The sequence below is a fragment of the Rasamsonia emersonii genome (assembly GCF_000968595.1).
Source record: "Rasamsonia emersonii CBS 393.64 chromosome Unknown ctg1118621760009, whole genome shotgun sequence".
NCBI classification, from domain to species: domain Eukaryota; kingdom Fungi; phylum Ascomycota; class Eurotiomycetes; order Eurotiales; family Trichocomaceae; genus Rasamsonia; species Rasamsonia emersonii.
The window spans coordinates 90,554-108,628 of record NW_013563278.1 but is presented as its reverse complement, the minus strand read 5'-3'; the positions used below and the strand labels follow the sequence as shown (position 1 = coordinate 108,628).

The 18,075-nt window shown below is 50.6% G+C and overlaps 6 protein-coding genes across 6 annotated transcripts; 3 read left to right on the top strand and 3 right to left on the bottom strand.

The window, feature by feature from the left end:
* Positions 1 to 2,873: 2,873 nt before the first annotated feature.
* On the bottom strand, positions 2,874 to 6,371 carry T310_1992 (DUF1339 domain protein; the record flags this gene model as incomplete). The annotated part of the gene is made up of 5 exons (XM_013475168.1): positions 2,874 to 3,743; positions 3,809 to 4,278; positions 4,329 to 4,596; positions 4,729 to 6,054; positions 6,108 to 6,371. The coding sequence occupies 5 exons, from the start codon at positions 6,369 to 6,371 to the stop codon at positions 2,874 to 2,876; spliced, it is 3,198 nt and encodes a 1,065-aa protein (XP_013330622.1).
* A 613-nt stretch (positions 6,372 to 6,984) lies between these two features.
* On the top strand, positions 6,985 to 7,949 carry T310_1991 (Hsc70 cochaperone (SGT); the record flags this gene model as incomplete). The annotated part of the gene is made up of 2 exons (XM_013475167.1): positions 6,985 to 7,835; positions 7,907 to 7,949. 2 exons carry the CDS (start codon positions 6,985 to 6,987, stop codon positions 7,947 to 7,949), a joined length of 894 nt encoding a protein of 297 aa, XP_013330621.1.
* A 963-nt stretch (positions 7,950 to 8,912) lies between these two features.
* T310_1990 (uncharacterized protein) lies at positions 8,913 to 10,398 on the bottom strand (the record flags this gene model as incomplete). Its single annotated transcript, XM_013475166.1, has 2 exons — positions 8,913 to 9,588; positions 9,641 to 10,398. 2 exons carry the CDS (start codon positions 10,396 to 10,398, stop codon positions 8,913 to 8,915), a joined length of 1,434 nt encoding a protein of 477 aa, XP_013330620.1.
* A 532-nt stretch (positions 10,399 to 10,930) lies between these two features.
* T310_1989 (37S ribosomal protein S11) lies at positions 10,931 to 11,644 on the top strand (the record flags this gene model as incomplete). Its single annotated transcript, XM_013475165.1, has 1 exon — positions 10,931 to 11,644. The coding sequence occupies one exon, from the start codon at positions 10,931 to 10,933 to the stop codon at positions 11,642 to 11,644; it is 714 nt and encodes a 237-aa protein (XP_013330619.1).
* A 691-nt stretch (positions 11,645 to 12,335) lies between these two features.
* On the top strand, positions 12,336 to 16,263 carry T310_1988 (VPS9 domain protein; the record flags this gene model as incomplete). Its single annotated transcript, XM_013475164.1, has 3 exons — positions 12,336 to 12,359; positions 12,400 to 12,649; positions 12,710 to 16,263. 3 exons carry the CDS (start codon positions 12,336 to 12,338, stop codon positions 16,261 to 16,263), a joined length of 3,828 nt encoding a protein of 1,275 aa, XP_013330618.1.
* A 682-nt stretch (positions 16,264 to 16,945) lies between these two features.
* Positions 16,946 to 17,713, bottom strand: T310_1987 (uncharacterized protein; the record flags this gene model as incomplete). Its single annotated transcript, XM_013475163.1, has 1 exon — positions 16,946 to 17,713. One exon carries the CDS (start codon positions 17,711 to 17,713, stop codon positions 16,946 to 16,948), a length of 768 nt encoding a protein of 255 aa, XP_013330617.1.
* Positions 17,714 to 18,075: the final 362 nt, after the last annotated feature.

Genomic DNA, 18,075 nt, shown 5'->3' with positions numbered 1-18,075 from the left:
TGTGTGCATATGCTGTAGGTTGTCTGTCCATTTTCTTGCCAGAGCGCTTCTTCTTGTTGATTCAGAGGTTCACAGGCCAGTTGAGGATGATATCCGTAATTCACATAGAAAGGTGTTTCTCTGGTTGTTGAGCTGATCACATTATTATATGCAAATTACGCAATTGGTAGAATATCAACCCAATTATCCTGGTCATAATCAAGATAATGTCGGAGGTATTGTTTGATTGTCTGGTTGGTTCGTTCAGTTTGTCCATCGGTTTGAGGATGGTATGAGGTGCTGAGTCTATGCTCTACCCCTATCAAATCCATCCATGAACGCCATAATTTCGAAATGAATATCTTGTCTCTATCGGTTGTGATAAATTGTGGCATTCCATGATTTGCTGTGACCATCTGTAGTAACACTGCTGCAATTTGTGTTGTGTTCGCTGTCGATTCCACCAGTTTGAAATATGTATATTTTGTCAATCTGTCAACAATCACCATGATGGCATCATAGTACTTCCTGGTCGCTATGTCAGGCGATTTTGGTAACTGCGTGATGAAGTCGATGGTGATCCATTCCCATGGTCTTTTTAGCGCTTCCAGTGGTTGAAGCTTTCCATATGATTAATGTCGTGCTGGCTTGTTTCTCTGGCAACTGTCGCAATTTTTGATATATCGCTCCACTGCTCGCCTCATGTTTGGAAAGTAGTAATTCCTCCAGATTTGCTCTGTTATTTTCTCAGTTCCCATGTGCCCATGAGCTGGTAGATCATGATGCATTTTGATCACTTCTTGCCGTAGACTTTGTGGCACCCTCCTACTGAGACAACCCAAGTAACTGATGCCAGAGAGATAAAAATATCAATGCCCACTTTTCATCTGGCCCATTACATGTTACTATGCAAAGCACTGGTAATTTCTTGGCATGGTCTTCCTATTCAAGTGACCATGACTCCCGCCCAGCAGGCGGTCTCATGTCCAGTAGTTCATTGACTGTATAGATCCCCTTGAATGCTTTATCTGTAATGCTAAGGACAATCAAATAAAAGATGAAGTTTTTCCCAAGTACTGGATGTTCACAAATCCAATTTTTTGGACTATAGATACCTTAGTTATAAAGGTCAGGAAAAAGGAAGTAGTAAAGAATTTCCCTGTTCCCATCATCAGTATACTGCCGACCCTTTAAGAACTTTTGATCTATTGTGACCCAGTATTTAATGCGCCCTTTAGAGGTCCATTTCATATTGAGTACAAGGTGCTTATAAAAATTAGTCAACCTGAACACCTCAGAAACAGAAGGACAAACCTCATAATAGAGAGCCTTATTTGAGCCTGGGTAACTGCTCACCTCTACAATAGCTCCAGCTCTAGCCGCGGAACCAGAGAAAAGAGAAAGTGCAAAACCATTTTGACACCTGCTCTGTTCATGAGGATAATCATGATCATCAGCACCAAAAAGTCGATATAATAGAAATCAAGATCCTTTTTCATGACCAGATATCCCTCTCTGTGTTCTGTTCTGAGCCCATATTTTTTGGTCAACTCATTCCTAATATACTGTTTCTTGCAGGCAGTCAGCAGGTTTGATATGCATTCTCAGGGAGGATGACAGACACTGTATACATCTTTCTTTAGGTTATCTGGAAGCTTTCTGCAGGTCTTCACTTCCCACTTGGCAATGAAACATGAAAGGGTATGTAGCACCAATCTCTGAGAAGGGTACTCCTTGTAAGTTACTATGTAGTCCTCTGCAAATAACTTGAGAGTCTGGGCAGATGGGTCTGGCTCCTCCTTGGCAAAGTTCTTTTCCTCGGGCTCCCCCCTTAAAATTCTCCATCTTCAACATGTTAGCAGGGCGATCACTCTAAATCATATGACATCATCACTTACAAGTACCAATTTTCAACAGCCCTAGCATAGGTGACATCAGTTGCTGGAGCCCGTTTTGGCCGGGACACCACATTCTCACAGTTCTCTTATTCTTGTTGATAGGCTGCAGTAAAGCCACAGGATTCAGCAAGTTTTTGTTGCTCCTTAACTTTCCGCCGTCTCTGCTCCTCCTTGTCAGACATAGTCATGTGAGTAAGCACATGATTTCAGTATAGAAGTCAATCAAGATCGTACCCTCTATAAACACAGGAGAAAAGGATCAAGAAAAGGAACGGTCAAGCAATTGCATGCCCTTTTATCCTATTTGAGGCCCTGTGTTCTTAGTCATAGTGCCTTCAGCCCTGCCCCTAAATCACCTTGCTCACACCCTAACTCACCCTGCTTACCCTCATGTTTCTAAGGCATCACCTTGCTCACCTGTGCTTGCCTACACTCACCCATTGCTCGCGCGACTGCTACACTTGAAGCAGCGATGAATTCAGGGCGGTATCGATAATTGATCGCGCTTATTATGTGGCTTAAGTACGGCTGAGCGGACGGGAAGCCCTGTTTTCCATACCCTATGGCCGCATGTACTAGATCTCTTCAGCAAAGTGCTTAAATGGATGATGAGTGGAGGTAGATGCTCGAGACAGAGTAATAGACAAACATATCAAGATATGGCGTAGACTGCAGAGGAAATTGTTATAAGTGTAATACACCAGAGAATGAGGACTTGGGACAGGAGAAATCGAGTGACAGACTTTATAACTGCAGGCAAACAAACAAAAACAGAACGGATACCGACATGACTTGCAATTAGACCACTGGTAACAGGATCCAATACCTTAAGATAGATGAGATTATCCCGCTCATGACCCCTTTAGATTCAACTAGCAAATAACGTACTGTTACTATATATCCCGACCACGATCACACAAACAAACACGCAAATAACTGTCTATGTACAGTACAGTACAGAACAAGGCAAGAGTCATACGTCCCCACTGGTTTAATTTAAGGCGCTGGAGAAAATGTTGCAGAAGAGTACTCCTCAGCTCCGCTGCTTCCACCAGGACTCAGTCCTTCTGAAGTCGTGGCAGCTTCGTCGTCTGTCCTGGACCTGACCGGTGATGTTCCCCCGGTATTGCCCCCGCTTGTGGCATATGAAGAAATATCGCTGCCCTTCCGCCGTCGATGGTGAATGCGGTGCGGAGAAAGCGACGACGGGGTCGAAGAGGGCGGTATGGGCAGAGACAGACCCAGCCCCTTGACGTCACCTGTTTCACTATTCTGGGCAGTACGTCGGACGCCGACTCGTTCAATCGTCCGCCGTAGCAAGTCTCCGGAACTATCGAGAGCGATCAAGAACCGCGCCAGTTCCGCGCAAAGATCCCAATCCCCCTTCTGTGATGCCATCCCAAGCAGGCGTACGGCGTAGTCCTCAATTCTGCTCTCGCTGCCTTCCTCCTCTTCCTCCAGTGCTTGAAGAACGAGGAGGTAGCCAGCCGCAGTCTTGAGGGACTTGAGCCGCAATGCCTGCTCGAAGAGGTCTTTGGGAGGTGGGAGATGGGCGAACAAGGTCCGCCATGACCGGATCTCGTTCTTCCGCGTGCATTGAACAACAATATCGAGAAACACGTCAGCTGGCAGGCAAGCCTGCAGAAATGAGATCACGGATGGGAGAAGTGATGGCGGCGCTTCTGATGAATCGACCGGTGGCTCGTTTTGGCCGTCTACTGCATCATCTAAAACATGATGAAGGAGGATCTCCAGAGCATGGGCAAAGTATGAGAGATGTGAATAATGATGCGAGAGGGAAAGAGCAGACGGCATGTCAAGATTAGCAAGACTATGTCGGAGGAAATATGGCAGGAAGAGATGTGTCTGCAGGACGAAAAAGAGTTTCATGTCAGCCTGCATGTCAAAACTCCCGGTTGCGGTCGACTCACCCTAATGGCGAATTTCAGGATAGTAAACGTAACATCACGTCGCTGGATCATCTCTGACTCGACTCCAAGGATTATCCCCTTATTGAGGAGGACCGACAAGGGATAAAAGTCAACCGGAACAGGAAGAGGTTTCGGGACCTCCTCTCGCTGCAGAATATCCTGCACATCGCTCCATGCGAGGAGGTCCTTTCCGCAAAACATCCAGAGCGAATCTCTCAGGGATAAGTTATTTTGTGATGCACTCAAGGCGACGTCGGCCGATGGACTCGCAGGTTCATCGGCCGGTGGCGCAAAATTGAATGCAAGCTGGTCTCGCATCAGAATATAGTACTCGACATCCTGCGCGATTATGCGCATATCATATCTCAACTCGCCGCTGTCAGACACTGTCGGTTGCAGCAGGACAAGGTTTCCATCGACTAAGAGAAGTACAGAAGCCACCTTCACGTCCTGTGACGGGTCTCCATTTCCTGTAATATGTTAAAAGCATGCAGTGGGCACAGGGGAATACCTTACTTACGTAGCTGTTCTTCCGGCAGAATCCAACTGATGGCGCGGACCCTGGTAGGTGCACGGACAATGCCATGGAAAGCTATCTGACCAACCGGTACCAGGTACACTTTGGACTGCGTAGAGTTGATAACATAGTGATATAGTATATTATCGTAGGTATAGACAAGCAGGGAATCTTCGCCAGAAGGGCCAACGAAAACCGCAGGGGAAGGAAGATATTCAATATGGAGGATGCTGTTGTTGTTGAGAGGCAATTCTCGGGAGTATAAACGGAGCTGCAGCGGTCGTCAGTATTGTCAATCAAACCGGAAAATCAGAGAAAAGGGTGTGGGGAATACCTCATAGGATCCGTTGCTATCAATAGCTGCAATCAAAATATGCCCATACCAGCACATGCCACCACGTACAGTGAATGAATTTTCCGCCTTCGGATCTTCAAATGTCTTCCAACGTCCGCTGCTGACGCTGTAATGCGCAAGGCCACGTCGTCCCGCAATGGCGACATATCGTCCATCCTGAGAGACAACACAAGACCGGATTGGCCACTGTGCATGGAGGTATGCAGGTGGATACTGCGCATGATGCCATAGGGAGTCCTTGCCTGAAATCGTCATAAGATCAGGCAAGTCATGCCCGCGATACAGGATAATTTCTGTACCAGTCTGCAAGAGAGCCCTTGCGAGGTTGGCAGATGAGTAGCAGCCCGTCAATGCAGTGCGTGCTGTTTCCAAAACCCATAAACGGCGATCGTTCTGACGAGCGAGGATGATGTCGGATCCCCCTCCTATCCAGCAGCCCATTGAGACCCCTGTCAACCAATTCTCCGCATTGGATACAGCGAGAGAACGGTCTACGGAAAAGCTGCTGCCTCCGGGCTTGCCGAAAACACTCCAGTTCGCCCAACCCCGCTCATAACCCGCGAAAAGGCAATATCCATCCGGCGAATAACTTATGAATGTCAAATGACCGGTAGCAGCAGTAGAAGCCGGTGGCTGGACTTTATGCGAAAGGACAACGTTCCCCGCATAGTCCTTGGCTGTGTAGACAAGAATATCGCCGTTAGCACAGCTGACGGCAAGCAGAGAAAACCGCGCGTTGACTGCAGCCTTAATCGCTTTCTGATCGTCGTTTGCAGGAGTGTGAAAGCAATAACCTTTAAACAATTTCCCCGAATCCTCCGGTTCGCGAGCGCCTTCGGGAACTCTCTGCACAGAGTACGCATATCCGTCACTAGTCACCCAAATCAAAAGGCTCATCGCACGATCGTAGACCATCTCGACAACAGTCGTCTTCTTTGACACATCCAAGATACGATTCAATAGCTCTGACGTTGTTTGGGTCCCATTCTTATCAGGGGTCCACCGTATACACTGCAGAGCAGCTGGTTTCACGGTGGCCACAATGAGCTCATTATCCAGAGCCAAAGCCTTCCCAATACCAGACTCCACCTTGATGGCCATCCTGAATCGTATGCTAACATCCCGGATGCCATTGTACTCCTCGCCACCAAAATGACGAGCCATCTGCTGACGGCGATGAGGGTTCGAGTGATCAAAGCGCTGCTGGTAGACTCGGGAATTTGGGTCTGAAGCGACAGTGTATGTAAGAAGATATCCGTGAAGGGTCTGGGCGACAAGGATGGTGGAGTCGGGGTGCATGAGAAGAGACGTATTGGGGCCATAGGTTCTAAGGGATGTTGGCGAGCGAGCGACGGCGGCCACGACAGCTGTAGGCTATAACAATCAGTCAATATAAAGAAGATCGTCAACGGCACAAGGGCATTTACTTTAGTCTGCCAAACCGCTATAGAGGACTCTGTCATTGTCGCAAATAGATGACCACTGCGCGAAACGCAGAGGCCATTGATGGCCTCGTCCGCCCACGCCGTGGGCCTGTTGTCTACACGTGGTCTCTGCGCGGGCTCATCTGAAGGGGGCTCTCTGCCTTGAGAGACCTCATCTTCGAACGCTTCATCCTCGCCGGATGAGGAGAACGGAATTCCAGGACCATTGACCGCGTAGACCCGGGGTACCCCATTGGGCCAGTACATGGCTCGACGCAGCTGTGGATGTCACTGAGATCAGGCACGAAGCTCACATTGGGTCATCTCCATGGGGCGGGAGACGTTATCGGGTGGAACATGAGGCAGGCACAATCCGGCAGCCTGCCATGCTCATAGACACTTGAGGAGAGGCGCCAACGTTGACGTCGTGTTGGTGGTCGAGGAGCTGCAGCTGAGGGACGCGAGGCCGCTGCAGGAATCACGTGTTGATACCGCCCGCCGAAGCGTCTAGATGGTCTCCCGCCTGAAAGTTCTCCGCTCCCCGCATTGTTTCGCTGAGAGGACAAGTTACAGCAATTGTGAATCCGGCCTGGCACGGTAATCGTCGGAAACAGTATACTGGTACATTTGTGAGCTCTCATGGTATGTTATTTGTTCGTTGATTTTATTTCGCTCCTTTTTTTACGCTTCTACAGGCTAATTGTTCTTGTACTGTTAGGCGCCATCAGAGTCGAAGAAGCGCTTGGCGCTTGCTATCATAGACTTTTTGGGCTCCAGTCTGAAGGATGGCACCTTGACAGCTGATGATGCGGAATCCATCGAGATTGCGCAGAACTGCATCGCGGAGACTTTCAAGGTCGACCCATCCGACAGTGCCGCCATGCAGGATGCCCTCGGCGGACAGTCTCTTGCCAATATCTACAGCGTGTACGAGAAACTCAAGGGCAAGACAGGCGGCGCTGCTGGTGCGGCAGCTGAAACATCTGCCTCCAAGGCAGGCGAAGAGACGAAGTCGCCCAAGTCGAACGCCACTCCGGAGTCGGACAGACTGAAGTCAGAAGGCAACGCAGCCATGGGCCGCAAGGACTATGCCGCCGCTATCAAGCTATACACGCAGGCACTCGAAATCGCTCCTTCGAATCCTATCTACCTCTCCAACCGCGCCGCTGCGTACTCCGCTTCGGGTCAACATGCCAAGGCTGCCGCAGATGCAGAGCAGGCCGTGTCCGTGGATCCGAAATATGCGAGGGCGTGGAGCCGACTGGGTCTTGCCAGGTATGAACTGGGAGATGCCAAGGGAGCTGTCGAGGCGTATGAAAGGGGTATCGAGGCCGAAGGCAATGGCGGTAGCGACGCCATGAAGAGAGGTCTTGAGACGGCCCGGAGAAAGGTGGAAGAGATGAAGCGTGCAGAGTCCGGATCGCCTGTGGAAGAGGTTGGTAACGCTTCTGGATCGTCTCGAGGCGGTGCGGGTGGCATGCCCGACCTGTCTTCTCTGGCCAGTATGTTGGGTGGCGGACGCGGCGGCGGCGGCGGTGGTATGCCAGATCTGAGCTCGCTCATGAACAACCCCATGTTTGCGAGCATGGCCCAAAACCTGATGAAGAACCCGGAGATGCTCAACAACCTCATGAGCAACCCTCGCTTGCGGGAAATGGCAGAGAACTTTAGCAAGGGGGGTGGTTTGCCAGACATGTCGACCCTCATGAGTGACCCCTCGATTGCTGAGATGTGAGTTTTGATCCCTTTTTTCTTGCCAGGGAAAATCCAGTTCGTCGTGACTAACTGAAAATCGCAAACAGGGCTCGCAACATGATGGGCGGTGGCGCCGGCCGAGGACGGTGATTTTCGATCTTTGGCTATCATTCTGGACGAAGAAGAATACAACGTATCTCCTATGAATTTTTGAAGCTTTAGGAGAAACTTCTTTTTTTTATTTTACTATGTCGATGTTATGTCAGACTTCAGCTTTAATAATAGTCAGAAATAGAAACTAAAATTGATGAAGATTATTACTACGTAAAGCACAATTCGGGGAAGTGTTTTTATATATATTCCAGCGAACACGAGTGGTACACGTTACCTACTAAAGCTTTAGAAAGATCCTGCGGTCGTTGAATGTATTTTTTTTGCCCGTTTCATTGCAACGATCATTATTATTTACAGCTGCCACCTTTCCAAGACAGGAAAACAGGCCATCCCGTGGCTGGCTGTTTGACAGAAAAAAATTTGCTGGCAGGTTTTATCCCCCAACATACACATGGGTGATATTCTTAGAACGCCCGCTACAATTCCAAAAACATGAGGGGAGATTAGCGTAGACCAACAAACGGCGAAAAAAATGATAATGATAAACCCTTGAAAATCCCATGAGCCGTCCTCCTGACAGCGCAAACCCCGGAATATACCGGACAAGGAAATGTACAGGTGTGGCACGTCATATTTGAGTGTCCACGTAAGAGATCCTGCTGCCCTCAGCCAATGCCGCAAGCAAGCGTTTCGAGTTTAAATAAGGCTGTCATGATCTCTTCCCACGAGGAAAGGCGCTGGCATTGCCATCACAACAACAATAGTGGGCCATAACATACATGAGAAGGGAATATCCGACTAACCAGGAAAACAAGATAAGAGACTAAAAAATATAGGAACAGCTGTGACAAGATACTCCGTCCCACCTAGGTCTAATATGCATATCGGATATTGTACAACCGTATAATTAAAACAATCAGATAGAAGAGAAAAAAAGGCGCTGGTGAATCACGACACACACCACCGGCGACACGGCAGACGAAGCTGCTCTGTGGCCCTTTAAATATAGTCTCTTCCGGATTTTTGGAGCTCAATCATTCTCCATCCCCTAGTCTCAGGGTTGTTGACATCCTCTGGGATTCTGGTGACGCCAATTGCGTAGGTGACTTGCTGCACCCTGTCTTCCATTCCGGCAGCGAGCTCGTTTGTCTTCGCATTTCTGTAGACGTGAACCTCTTGAGTACGGCAAGTGACAACGAAAACGGGAATTTCACCCGGTTCCAGCATGCGAGCGTGAGCAATGTCAACGTTTCTAATATCCAGGATACGGCCGTCTGACTTGAGTCCGGCATTGATGTATTGCTGCATCAGAGCCGAGTACACGTGGAACTGCGCGTCCGACAGCCAGAGTTTGAGGGTCTCAATGTCGCCCTTGACATAAGCGTCTAATACTTCCGGGAGGATATATTCGCGCATCTCTCGTAGGAACGGCTCGAGCTGGAAGCTGGGGTCCATTTCACGGAACTTCTTAATGACCCTGGCGGTTTCGTTCTCGGCGAAGAACCCAGCGATCTTGTCTGAGATGCTGCGAGCGGTTAAAATCAAGGGGTTGTCGGACTCATTGTATGTCTCCTTCAGAGAGAAGAGCCTTTGCATCAAGGGATTGTTATCCCGAAATTGGCGCCACGACTCCTTCCATGCTGAGTCCTTGTGAACTGTAAGACTTGTGCCGGCGCTACAAAACGAGTCAGTAGATAGCTTGGTATTGAGGAGAAATAAACGCTTACTTTGGGTCTGCCTCCATCTTTTCAACCTTGACCCCTGCCTTCAGTTGATTCTGTTCACGGAGCTGTCTCTGTCGGCGACGCTCCTCCTTCTCTATCCATCCGCCATAACGGTAGCTGCTGCCGTCATCAATCGTCTCTTTAACGCTCTTGTAAGCCTCAGTCTCTCTGACTGGCCGAGTGATCCTCTCGATCCCCCTGCCAGTTGCTGTGACTCCCTTTCGAATCCCCTTCACTACAGGAGTTTCCCATGTCCAGGCTGCTCCCTGACCGATTGCTCTTCCAGTTGACTTCAAGACGGAGGACGTCTTCGATGAAGCAACGCCAGAAGCAGCTTCGTAGGCGGCGCGGGCTCGCTTCACTGATTCGCTCTCGGCAAACTGATGTGCAGAGGACGCGAGGGCCTTGGTCGACTCATTCCACTCCTTCGACTTTTTGAATTCGGATTGTAGAGTCTCTGTGAAGACCTGCCACGGCGTCTTGTCACCATGGGGTGGAGGGGGAGGAGCATCTCTGCGTTCCTCCCGCGACTCCGAAGCCTCATCCGACTCCGAACCAGAGGAACTAGACTTTCCCGCGTCTTCGGTCTGCGACTGTTGTTTCTGTTGTTGCAGGCGAATGGTCGCGGAATGGAAAGGTCTCCTAAAAGAAAGGACATGCCGTGTCGACGCCAGAGCAGTTGAAGGGTAGACGCCCTCTTGCGGCGAACATGATTGAGCCTCAATCAGTAATCGCTGAAGCACAGCAGCATTGCCGTACATTGTTCGTGGGCCAAAGGCCTGACTGCGGAGAAGAGCAGCTGTCCGAACCGCACCGGACGGAGCGATTTTTACTGCGGAAATCATGCTCGGTCGAGTGGATGCCTGGGGATGGAAAGAACACAAGTGCCAGACAGTCAGACCCTCTGGAAAGCCTTTGCAAGCGGGCCCTACCCGTCAAAGAGAGAAAAGAAGCGAGCTGGAGGTGAGGGCGTCAGGCGTGTCGAGCGAAGGAGTGGTGGCGGAGAAAATGTTCGTCCTGCAGGGCCGGCGGCGCCAAGACCAAAAAGTCGGCCTCGCCTTTCCGGTCCGGGGTCCGTCAAGACTTACAGAGTACAAGACTTAAACGCCGTCTTGTCTTATCCAGGCGGGCTTCACACGACACTGTTTCTTGTCGTGTGCTGTCTGGGTTCTATGAGAAGCAATTGCTTCGCTCGATTCAGCCGCTGTTTCTCATCTTGAGTTTTCGCACCTCCCTTCGCCCGGAATCGATCCTCGTTTCGCTGTCGACCACCGACAACATCCTCTACGCAGGATGAAGGCTCGACTATGGAGCGCGCTGGCAATGGCGATTCCATCGCCTTGCCGTGGATGCCAGCAGCGCCTCTCTCCCTTTCAGGTCGGACGAACATTCTCATCCTTCCGGCAGCTCAACGCATCAAACCCGTCGTCGCGAGACAAGGGTCTCGAGATCGAGCGGCAGATCTTGGAGACGGGGAAGAAGGAGTCATCGGACGAGAATTCTCCTCTGTCTGCCATCACGCGAATGATGCAGGGCGAAAAGACCCAGACGACCCCGTCAGTCAGTCGTGACTATTCCCAGATAGCCGAGAGCCTCGAAGCAGAGATGATCAAAACACCGTATGCCGACCGATCTCCTCCTCATCATCTGCACATCTACGCCCACAAGCACAATACCATCATCACTCTTACGAGACCGAACGGGAATCCTATTCTCTCCATGGGGTGCGGCGTCCTGGGATTTCGCAAATCCCACCGGGGCGGTTACGATCCCGCATATCAACTATCGTCCCATGTGTTCGCACAGATACAAGAAAGGGGCCTCCTCATGGATATTCAGAAACTAGAGCTGGTCTTTCGTGGCTTTGGGCCGGGCCGGGATGCGTTCATCAAGGTCTTGTTGGGCAATGAAGGCCAGAGAATCCGGCCCTTGGTTACGCGAGTGACAGACTCGACAAGGATCAAGTTTGGTGGCACACGGAGCAGGAAGGTCCGCAGACTTGGTTAATCGGGATCTGAGACCTGTGATTTATTTTCTCGTGATGGCTATGGGATATCTCGGGATGGAAAGCATCAACAGCCTCCCTGTGCAGTCTACTTCTATGCCTGTGTCAATTAGCTCCTTTTCCTGTAATATACCGGTTGATTGAATAGATGCGGTTTCAATTCCAAGGATATGCAGAAAACTGGTGCGTGCATCTGTAGATTCGCTGTATTGATCGTTCTGGCGATGGCTCTGAGGGTGAGGGCCCTTCCTAATGCGGACTAGCGCGACATGTGAGCTCAAGGGCTGCCTGCAGAGAGCAGCGATCGATATTAATTATTATTGCATCGTTCTGCTCTCCATCATCGCTCTGCGGCTCACGGTATTTCTTTTTTGGACCCTCGGCGGCCTCTTAGACCCATGCGCTCTTTACCGCTCGGTGTCTGAATTCCTTTCCGATTGCCATCGCCGCTGGTTCCGATCTGCTTTACGCTCATCCGGCTTGTACCGACCGTGTATGCGGCGGAGCTGCTCTCCCAGCTTGCGGGCAGCAAGGAGCAGCGCGAATCTCTTTCTCCCTGGCTAGGCGCGGCTTGATGAGTCTTGTGCTTTTGCGCCGGGCCGTCCAATGCTGTGTGGATGCACCCATTAAATCCTTTTCTCCGTGCCTTCTTCCGAAGCACTGTCCCGGGGCAGTGCCTGCCCGTCGAGAATCATGTATGCGCTGTATTCCCTCATCGTATGAGCACGAATCCATCTTTTTGACTGTCTGCTGCTAGGTTCTGCTGGTCCCCACCACCGAGTCGCTGATCGGATCCCGCGATCGCGAGTCCAACCTTTACTATACCGACCTCGTCTCTTCCGAAGAGTTCCTGGGGAGCCATGTGCTGCGAATACCGAATACTACGGGCCCTGCGAACAAGAAGGACACCTCAAATGTTCGCGACACCCGGGGGAAGGCCAAGCAGGTTACCACTGCCAATGGGCGAACCGTCATAATCAAGGAGAATTCGGTGTACAGCAACAAAGGTAGACCGCGGCCAGGAGGACGTCGACCTTACTGATGCTAACGTATCATCTTGTCTGTAGGCTTTAAGTCGCTGAGCCAAGCCCAGCTCCTCTCCGATGTTCTCTATTACACACCAAATAATGAATCACAACCATGGCTCATCTACTATATTTCCAAGCCCCTGGTGGGTTCCTTCGATCCTGCAAAGATCACGCCCGCTGCGGTTCCCGGGAAAATCCCGCCCCAAAATGCGTCGAAAACCAACACCCAGGCTGATGGAGAGACAACCGCGCCTCGCAAAAGGGACATCAAGACGTTCGGAGAGCTGCTGTCCAACTTTCCCATGATTGCGAGACAGATGCAACCGGGTCTGGATAGACTCTTTCGGGAGTTTGGCAAAGAACTCGGCAAACCATTGCCGCCGCCTCCCTCTCAGTTCCCGTTTTCACCAGACAAATATGAGGACCCGCAATTCAAAGACGACGTTGCCCAACAAGAACGGCTTCCTTTTAATTCTGAGGAATACTTTGAGGACGATGAGGATCTCATGCGACGAAGTCTGGAGACAGCAGTTACCGCTGCAATTGATCTCTTCCGTCAAGTGGACAAACAGCAACTCTCTCTCCTGGGTGCTACCACGGACCTGACTGGTCCTGTGGTGGAGCGGCTTATCGAACGCTATGTCGCGGAGCAGGTGCATGAGTCGCTATTATTCCCACGATTGTGTAACTTTCGCCGAGCGGAAGATGCCGAACTGGATGCGCGGATTCGGCAGATGGAGAACGTCGATGTTTCCCAGGTTGGCATCACCATTGAAGGAGGCCGTAAAGGCAAACAGGAACTTCTTCAGCGACTTGGGAAGGGCGTAGAAGAATTTCGAAAAATGAATGACGCGAATTGCCCGCAAGATATGTTGGAAGTCCTGCTGGCCACCATTAAGGTTATCACGGTTCCAGAATCCAACGATGATGTGAATGCATCGACATCTGAGAAGCAAGCCTCAAATCTGACTGTCAATGCGGATATGTTGGTGTCACTCCTCCTTATTGTAGTCATCAGATCGCAGATACGCCACCTTCAAGCGAGGCTCCTATACATGCAACATTTTATTTATGTTGACGATGTCGAGAGTGGCGAGATGGGCTACGCTTTAAGTACGTTCGAAGCAGTTCTTACCTATTTGGCGAGAAATTCGGCCGGACTCAGGAAAGCCAGCGCGCGTAACAAGCGTTTATGGAACGCGACAAAGAGCGGTAAAATCTCGGAAATGAAGGCCGTTTTGGAACCGGATGGGGATGAAGAGTCGCTGGACGATGGGGCCCCCGAACTCGAAAGAGCAGCCACAATGCCGCATACGAGCGAGGGGCCCGAATCTGAGTCTCTGTCCCTTAGATTTGCATCAGTTAATGGGAATTCGCCGGAGACGCATGCAGAACAAGCCTCAGACGAGCCATCTTCAGAGACTCCTTCCTTGGCCCATGTGTTTCCTTTCCAAATTTGGACAGAAAATTCGCCTCAAGAACCTGCACCGCGGCCGCCAAAGAAGGTGTCTATGGACGTTAGCAGCTTGTCAGGATCCTCCGCGATTTCTCAACTTTCTCGGACGACGATCGGATCAACCTTGAGCGGGCTAGAAGGTGATAGCTCAATTGAGACTCTGACGAAAACGCAGGATCCTGCTGGCGATTCCGTACCTATGATGGCTGTGGAAAGCCGTCAACCAGAGGCCCTAAAGTATCTCCTCAGCCTCCGAGAATATTATCCACTAGAGGCTATCATCGAAGATACTAACCGTGATGGCACTACACTACTCAGTGCTGCTGTCCAGCACGCACACTCTGAAATAGTGGATATCATCGTTGATTTTCTCTTTCGAGAAACAGATGAACCCACCATTGCTGCCTACCTTTCCAAACCCGACATTCGAGGACGGACAGTGGCACATTATCTCTTTAGTGCGCCTTACTTAATGTCTAGACTCGGCAATCTACTACCCTGGCGGCAAAAGGACAAGCACGGCCAGACACCTCTTTTTGCGCTTTGCAGATCTTATGATCATCCAGACTATCAGTGCATGGTGAACGAAGCTCTCACGTCAGCTCAGAAGGCCCAGGGTGATGGCAAGCCTCTTCGCTTAGATGATCATGTTGATGCAAAGGGCAACACTCTTCTTCATATTGTCAGTGATCCGCAGATTACACTCAGGATTCTCCAAGAGTGTGATTGCGATCCAAATGCGACTAATGATAAGAAATTCACGCCGTTGATGATGGCAAGCAAATATGGCCGTGTGGATCAGATGCGAACACTCTTTGCCGATCCCAGGGTCGACATTCATCTCAAGGAGTCCCGCGGTCTGACTGCGGTCGAGCTTGCTAAAGACGATGAAGTCCGCAACCGGATCGACGATCTGATCCTCTTCTTGAAACCTCCTTCAACACCCAATGACCACTCAGGTCGCATTACGACTGTTGTCCGTTCCTTCTTCGTGGAGGACGCCACAGTGCGTTTCATATTGAAATCCGGGGCTCCCGTACCACCTACGGATGCAAATGCAGCGTCCGACGGCACCTACGCAGTTACCACTTGTCGACGTACCTTTGAAGACTTTGAGAATCTAGCGAAATGGCTGTCAGTTGAGCATCCTGCTTCTTATATGCCCAGTATATCTGAGGCTCGAAACCCGTTTCAGATCCATTCGAAACCATCGCGTGCCGTCCTGCATGACATGCAAGAAAACCTTGACCAGTTTCTGAAGATCCTCCTGGCACACCCGACGTTTGCGACGCACGAGATGCTCTGGGAATTTTTCCTCGTACCGGAACTGCAACCGGAGATGATGGCGGATCGATCTCGTCGGAAGGCATCGGTTCTTTACGAGTCCATCTACGACGACTATGAACCAGTGACTCCGGAAGGAATCAAAGATACGGAGCAATTTGTTTCGCATGCTCAAGACATGGTTCGTGCCGTTCACGCCAATACGCGAAGTGTGATCCGGCGGGGGCATGCCTTGCAACATGCAGCATCGGATTTGGGGGATGCCGCGATGCTCTGCGCGTCGGTGGTCTCGACACTGCAGGAGCCCACAGATGCCCTTCCGGCAGCATATGTTGATGCATTCTCTCGCTATGCGGCCGCACTATCCACGTCTTCCTCGGACTCGTCCCCGCTCATCCAATTCCTCTCGACTATGAACGCGGTGCAGAGTACGACGGCGGCGATTCTGGATTCGCTCGCGCGTCCCACAAGACTCATCTACACTCTGGGATCTACCAACCGCAACCTTTCACGCTCACGATCCTCGCTGATCTCCTCGTCCATGCCTCGAAAATTCAACCTGAACCTTCCCGTGCTTGAAGAGTCCAGACAGAAGACGGTGCGTGAGCTGGAGCAGAAAATCAAGGAGACCGAAGCCCAAGCCGCGCGACTGTCGCGGGAGATCTCATGGAACAAGGACGTCGTAGTCGGCGAGCTGGCCGGATGGACGTCGTGGCGGGAGAAAGTGGGGAGAGACGCGATCCGGTCATTCGCGAAGGCGACCCTGGTGGCAGAACGAGAACGTGGTCGGCGGCTAGAACGGTGTCTGAGAAGCATCAAAGAGCTATCGACCCAGGCGCCGAAACCGTATTAATAAAATAAAAAAAAGGAAGAAGAAAATAAAGCTGGGTAAAGCTGGGGATTTTTCGAAAATTACGCTATGTATTCATGCCGGACATGTCCCTATGCATGCACGCATTTATTTTTCCCCCTTCTTTCTTTTCCATCTTGATTGACACCAGACACAAGAAACCACACACCACACACCCACTTTTTTTTCACCTCGATCATAGATAGAGATGATTCGTATCCTCCGGGCAGACAAAGTCCTGGGTTTGTATTAGTGGTCAATAGGTATTTATTTATCTACTTTATTTACGTACTTATTTGCATTCAGGATGGTATATAAGACTACAGTCAGAACGAGTCAAAAAACTAGGACGATTCGTAAATTCGTACGAAAAGAAAAAGGGGTTGCTTCTCTTTTCTCTTCCTGTTTATCTAATTTGGAGTCTTTTCTTTTATCAATCTATTTACAAGAGGATAAGAGGAAGAAGAAGAGGAAGAGGTAGAATCTCATTCATCAGGGGCACAAGCATGAGTATTGATATGGGTATCTTTTTGTAGCTTCCTCCGTCCGAGGGCGAACCTTTTTCTCCATCGGCTTGGAGGGGGAAAAAAAAAGGAACAAAACTAGGACACTAAAGATTCATTCCAAAAATCGTAACGGCTGACTGAATAGACTTGAAATCACTAAACTGATCGAGGTGTCATTGTCATGACCGTGGGAGCAAGGCTGATGACTCGTCATCGGCGTGGGATGCGGATGTGGTGCTTTGGGTGCTCACTTCTTCCCGACTGGAGCTTTGCTGCTTCTCTGTAGGTGGATTCTGACTCGGCGCTGAGGCTTTGAGATCCGCAGGACGGGCTACTGTCGTCTGCGGCTGCGAGGTGGGAGTGTCGGGAGGAGGCGTAATGACCACAGGGATTGTCGACGTGTTTGTGCCTTTCTCGGAGACGTGGGGGTCATGCTGGTGCGGGTCGGTCATGACAATATTCCCCGCGTTATACGACGTGTCGATCTGCTCCAGAGGGGCGTACAAGACTTTTGGCAGTGGTGGTGGCTTCTCAGACTCCACCACGGCAAACTGCAACGACGACGAGCGGCTTCTGCTGAACATAATGGACTCGCGGTCCGAGATTAGTGATGACGACCGCTTCAGATAGTCTTCGGACAAGGGCTCCGTCGAGCTTGTAGAATCGCGACCCGTCTTTTTCTTCTGGCGACGCTTCAGGAAGTTTTGCGGATCTCTGAAGTACACGATGGCAAGACCGACTATGGTAGCGACGACCACGAGAGAGAAAATAACACCTGCAGCAATGATGCTTCCCTGTGATTCTCCATCGTTTTCAGATCGGATGGCTAAGAGCCTCTTGGATGATGTTGTAGTAGTCGTTCTGGCGGGGTTTTCTGCTCGATCTGTTGACATTGGCGCTGCCTGTGCAGTCCATGCCCAGGTGAGAAGAGAAACAATGATCATCATGGCGAGTTGTACAGCAGCTGAACACGCAGAAGGTTCACCGTCCAACTGTTCGACAGCCAGCAAAACAGCCTGGCGCAGGATAAGAATAGAGGAAATAGGTCACAATTATCCTCTTGTAGCCTTTTTGACAGACGCCACCACCACCGCAAAGCATGCGGGGTAGACACGACTGTTGAGAATGCGTGGCACGTCAACTGGAATGCGGACGCGATCCAAAGGGTTGATCAGAGGGGCCAACCACCCCAATGCAGAGATGAAGATGGAGAATGGTCCTTGATGCAAGGCATTCAATAGAGTGAGCCTCCCTGCTGGAAAGCAGCATGGGTCAGTCTGCATTATATCAACCGCAGCATGGCTGCGCG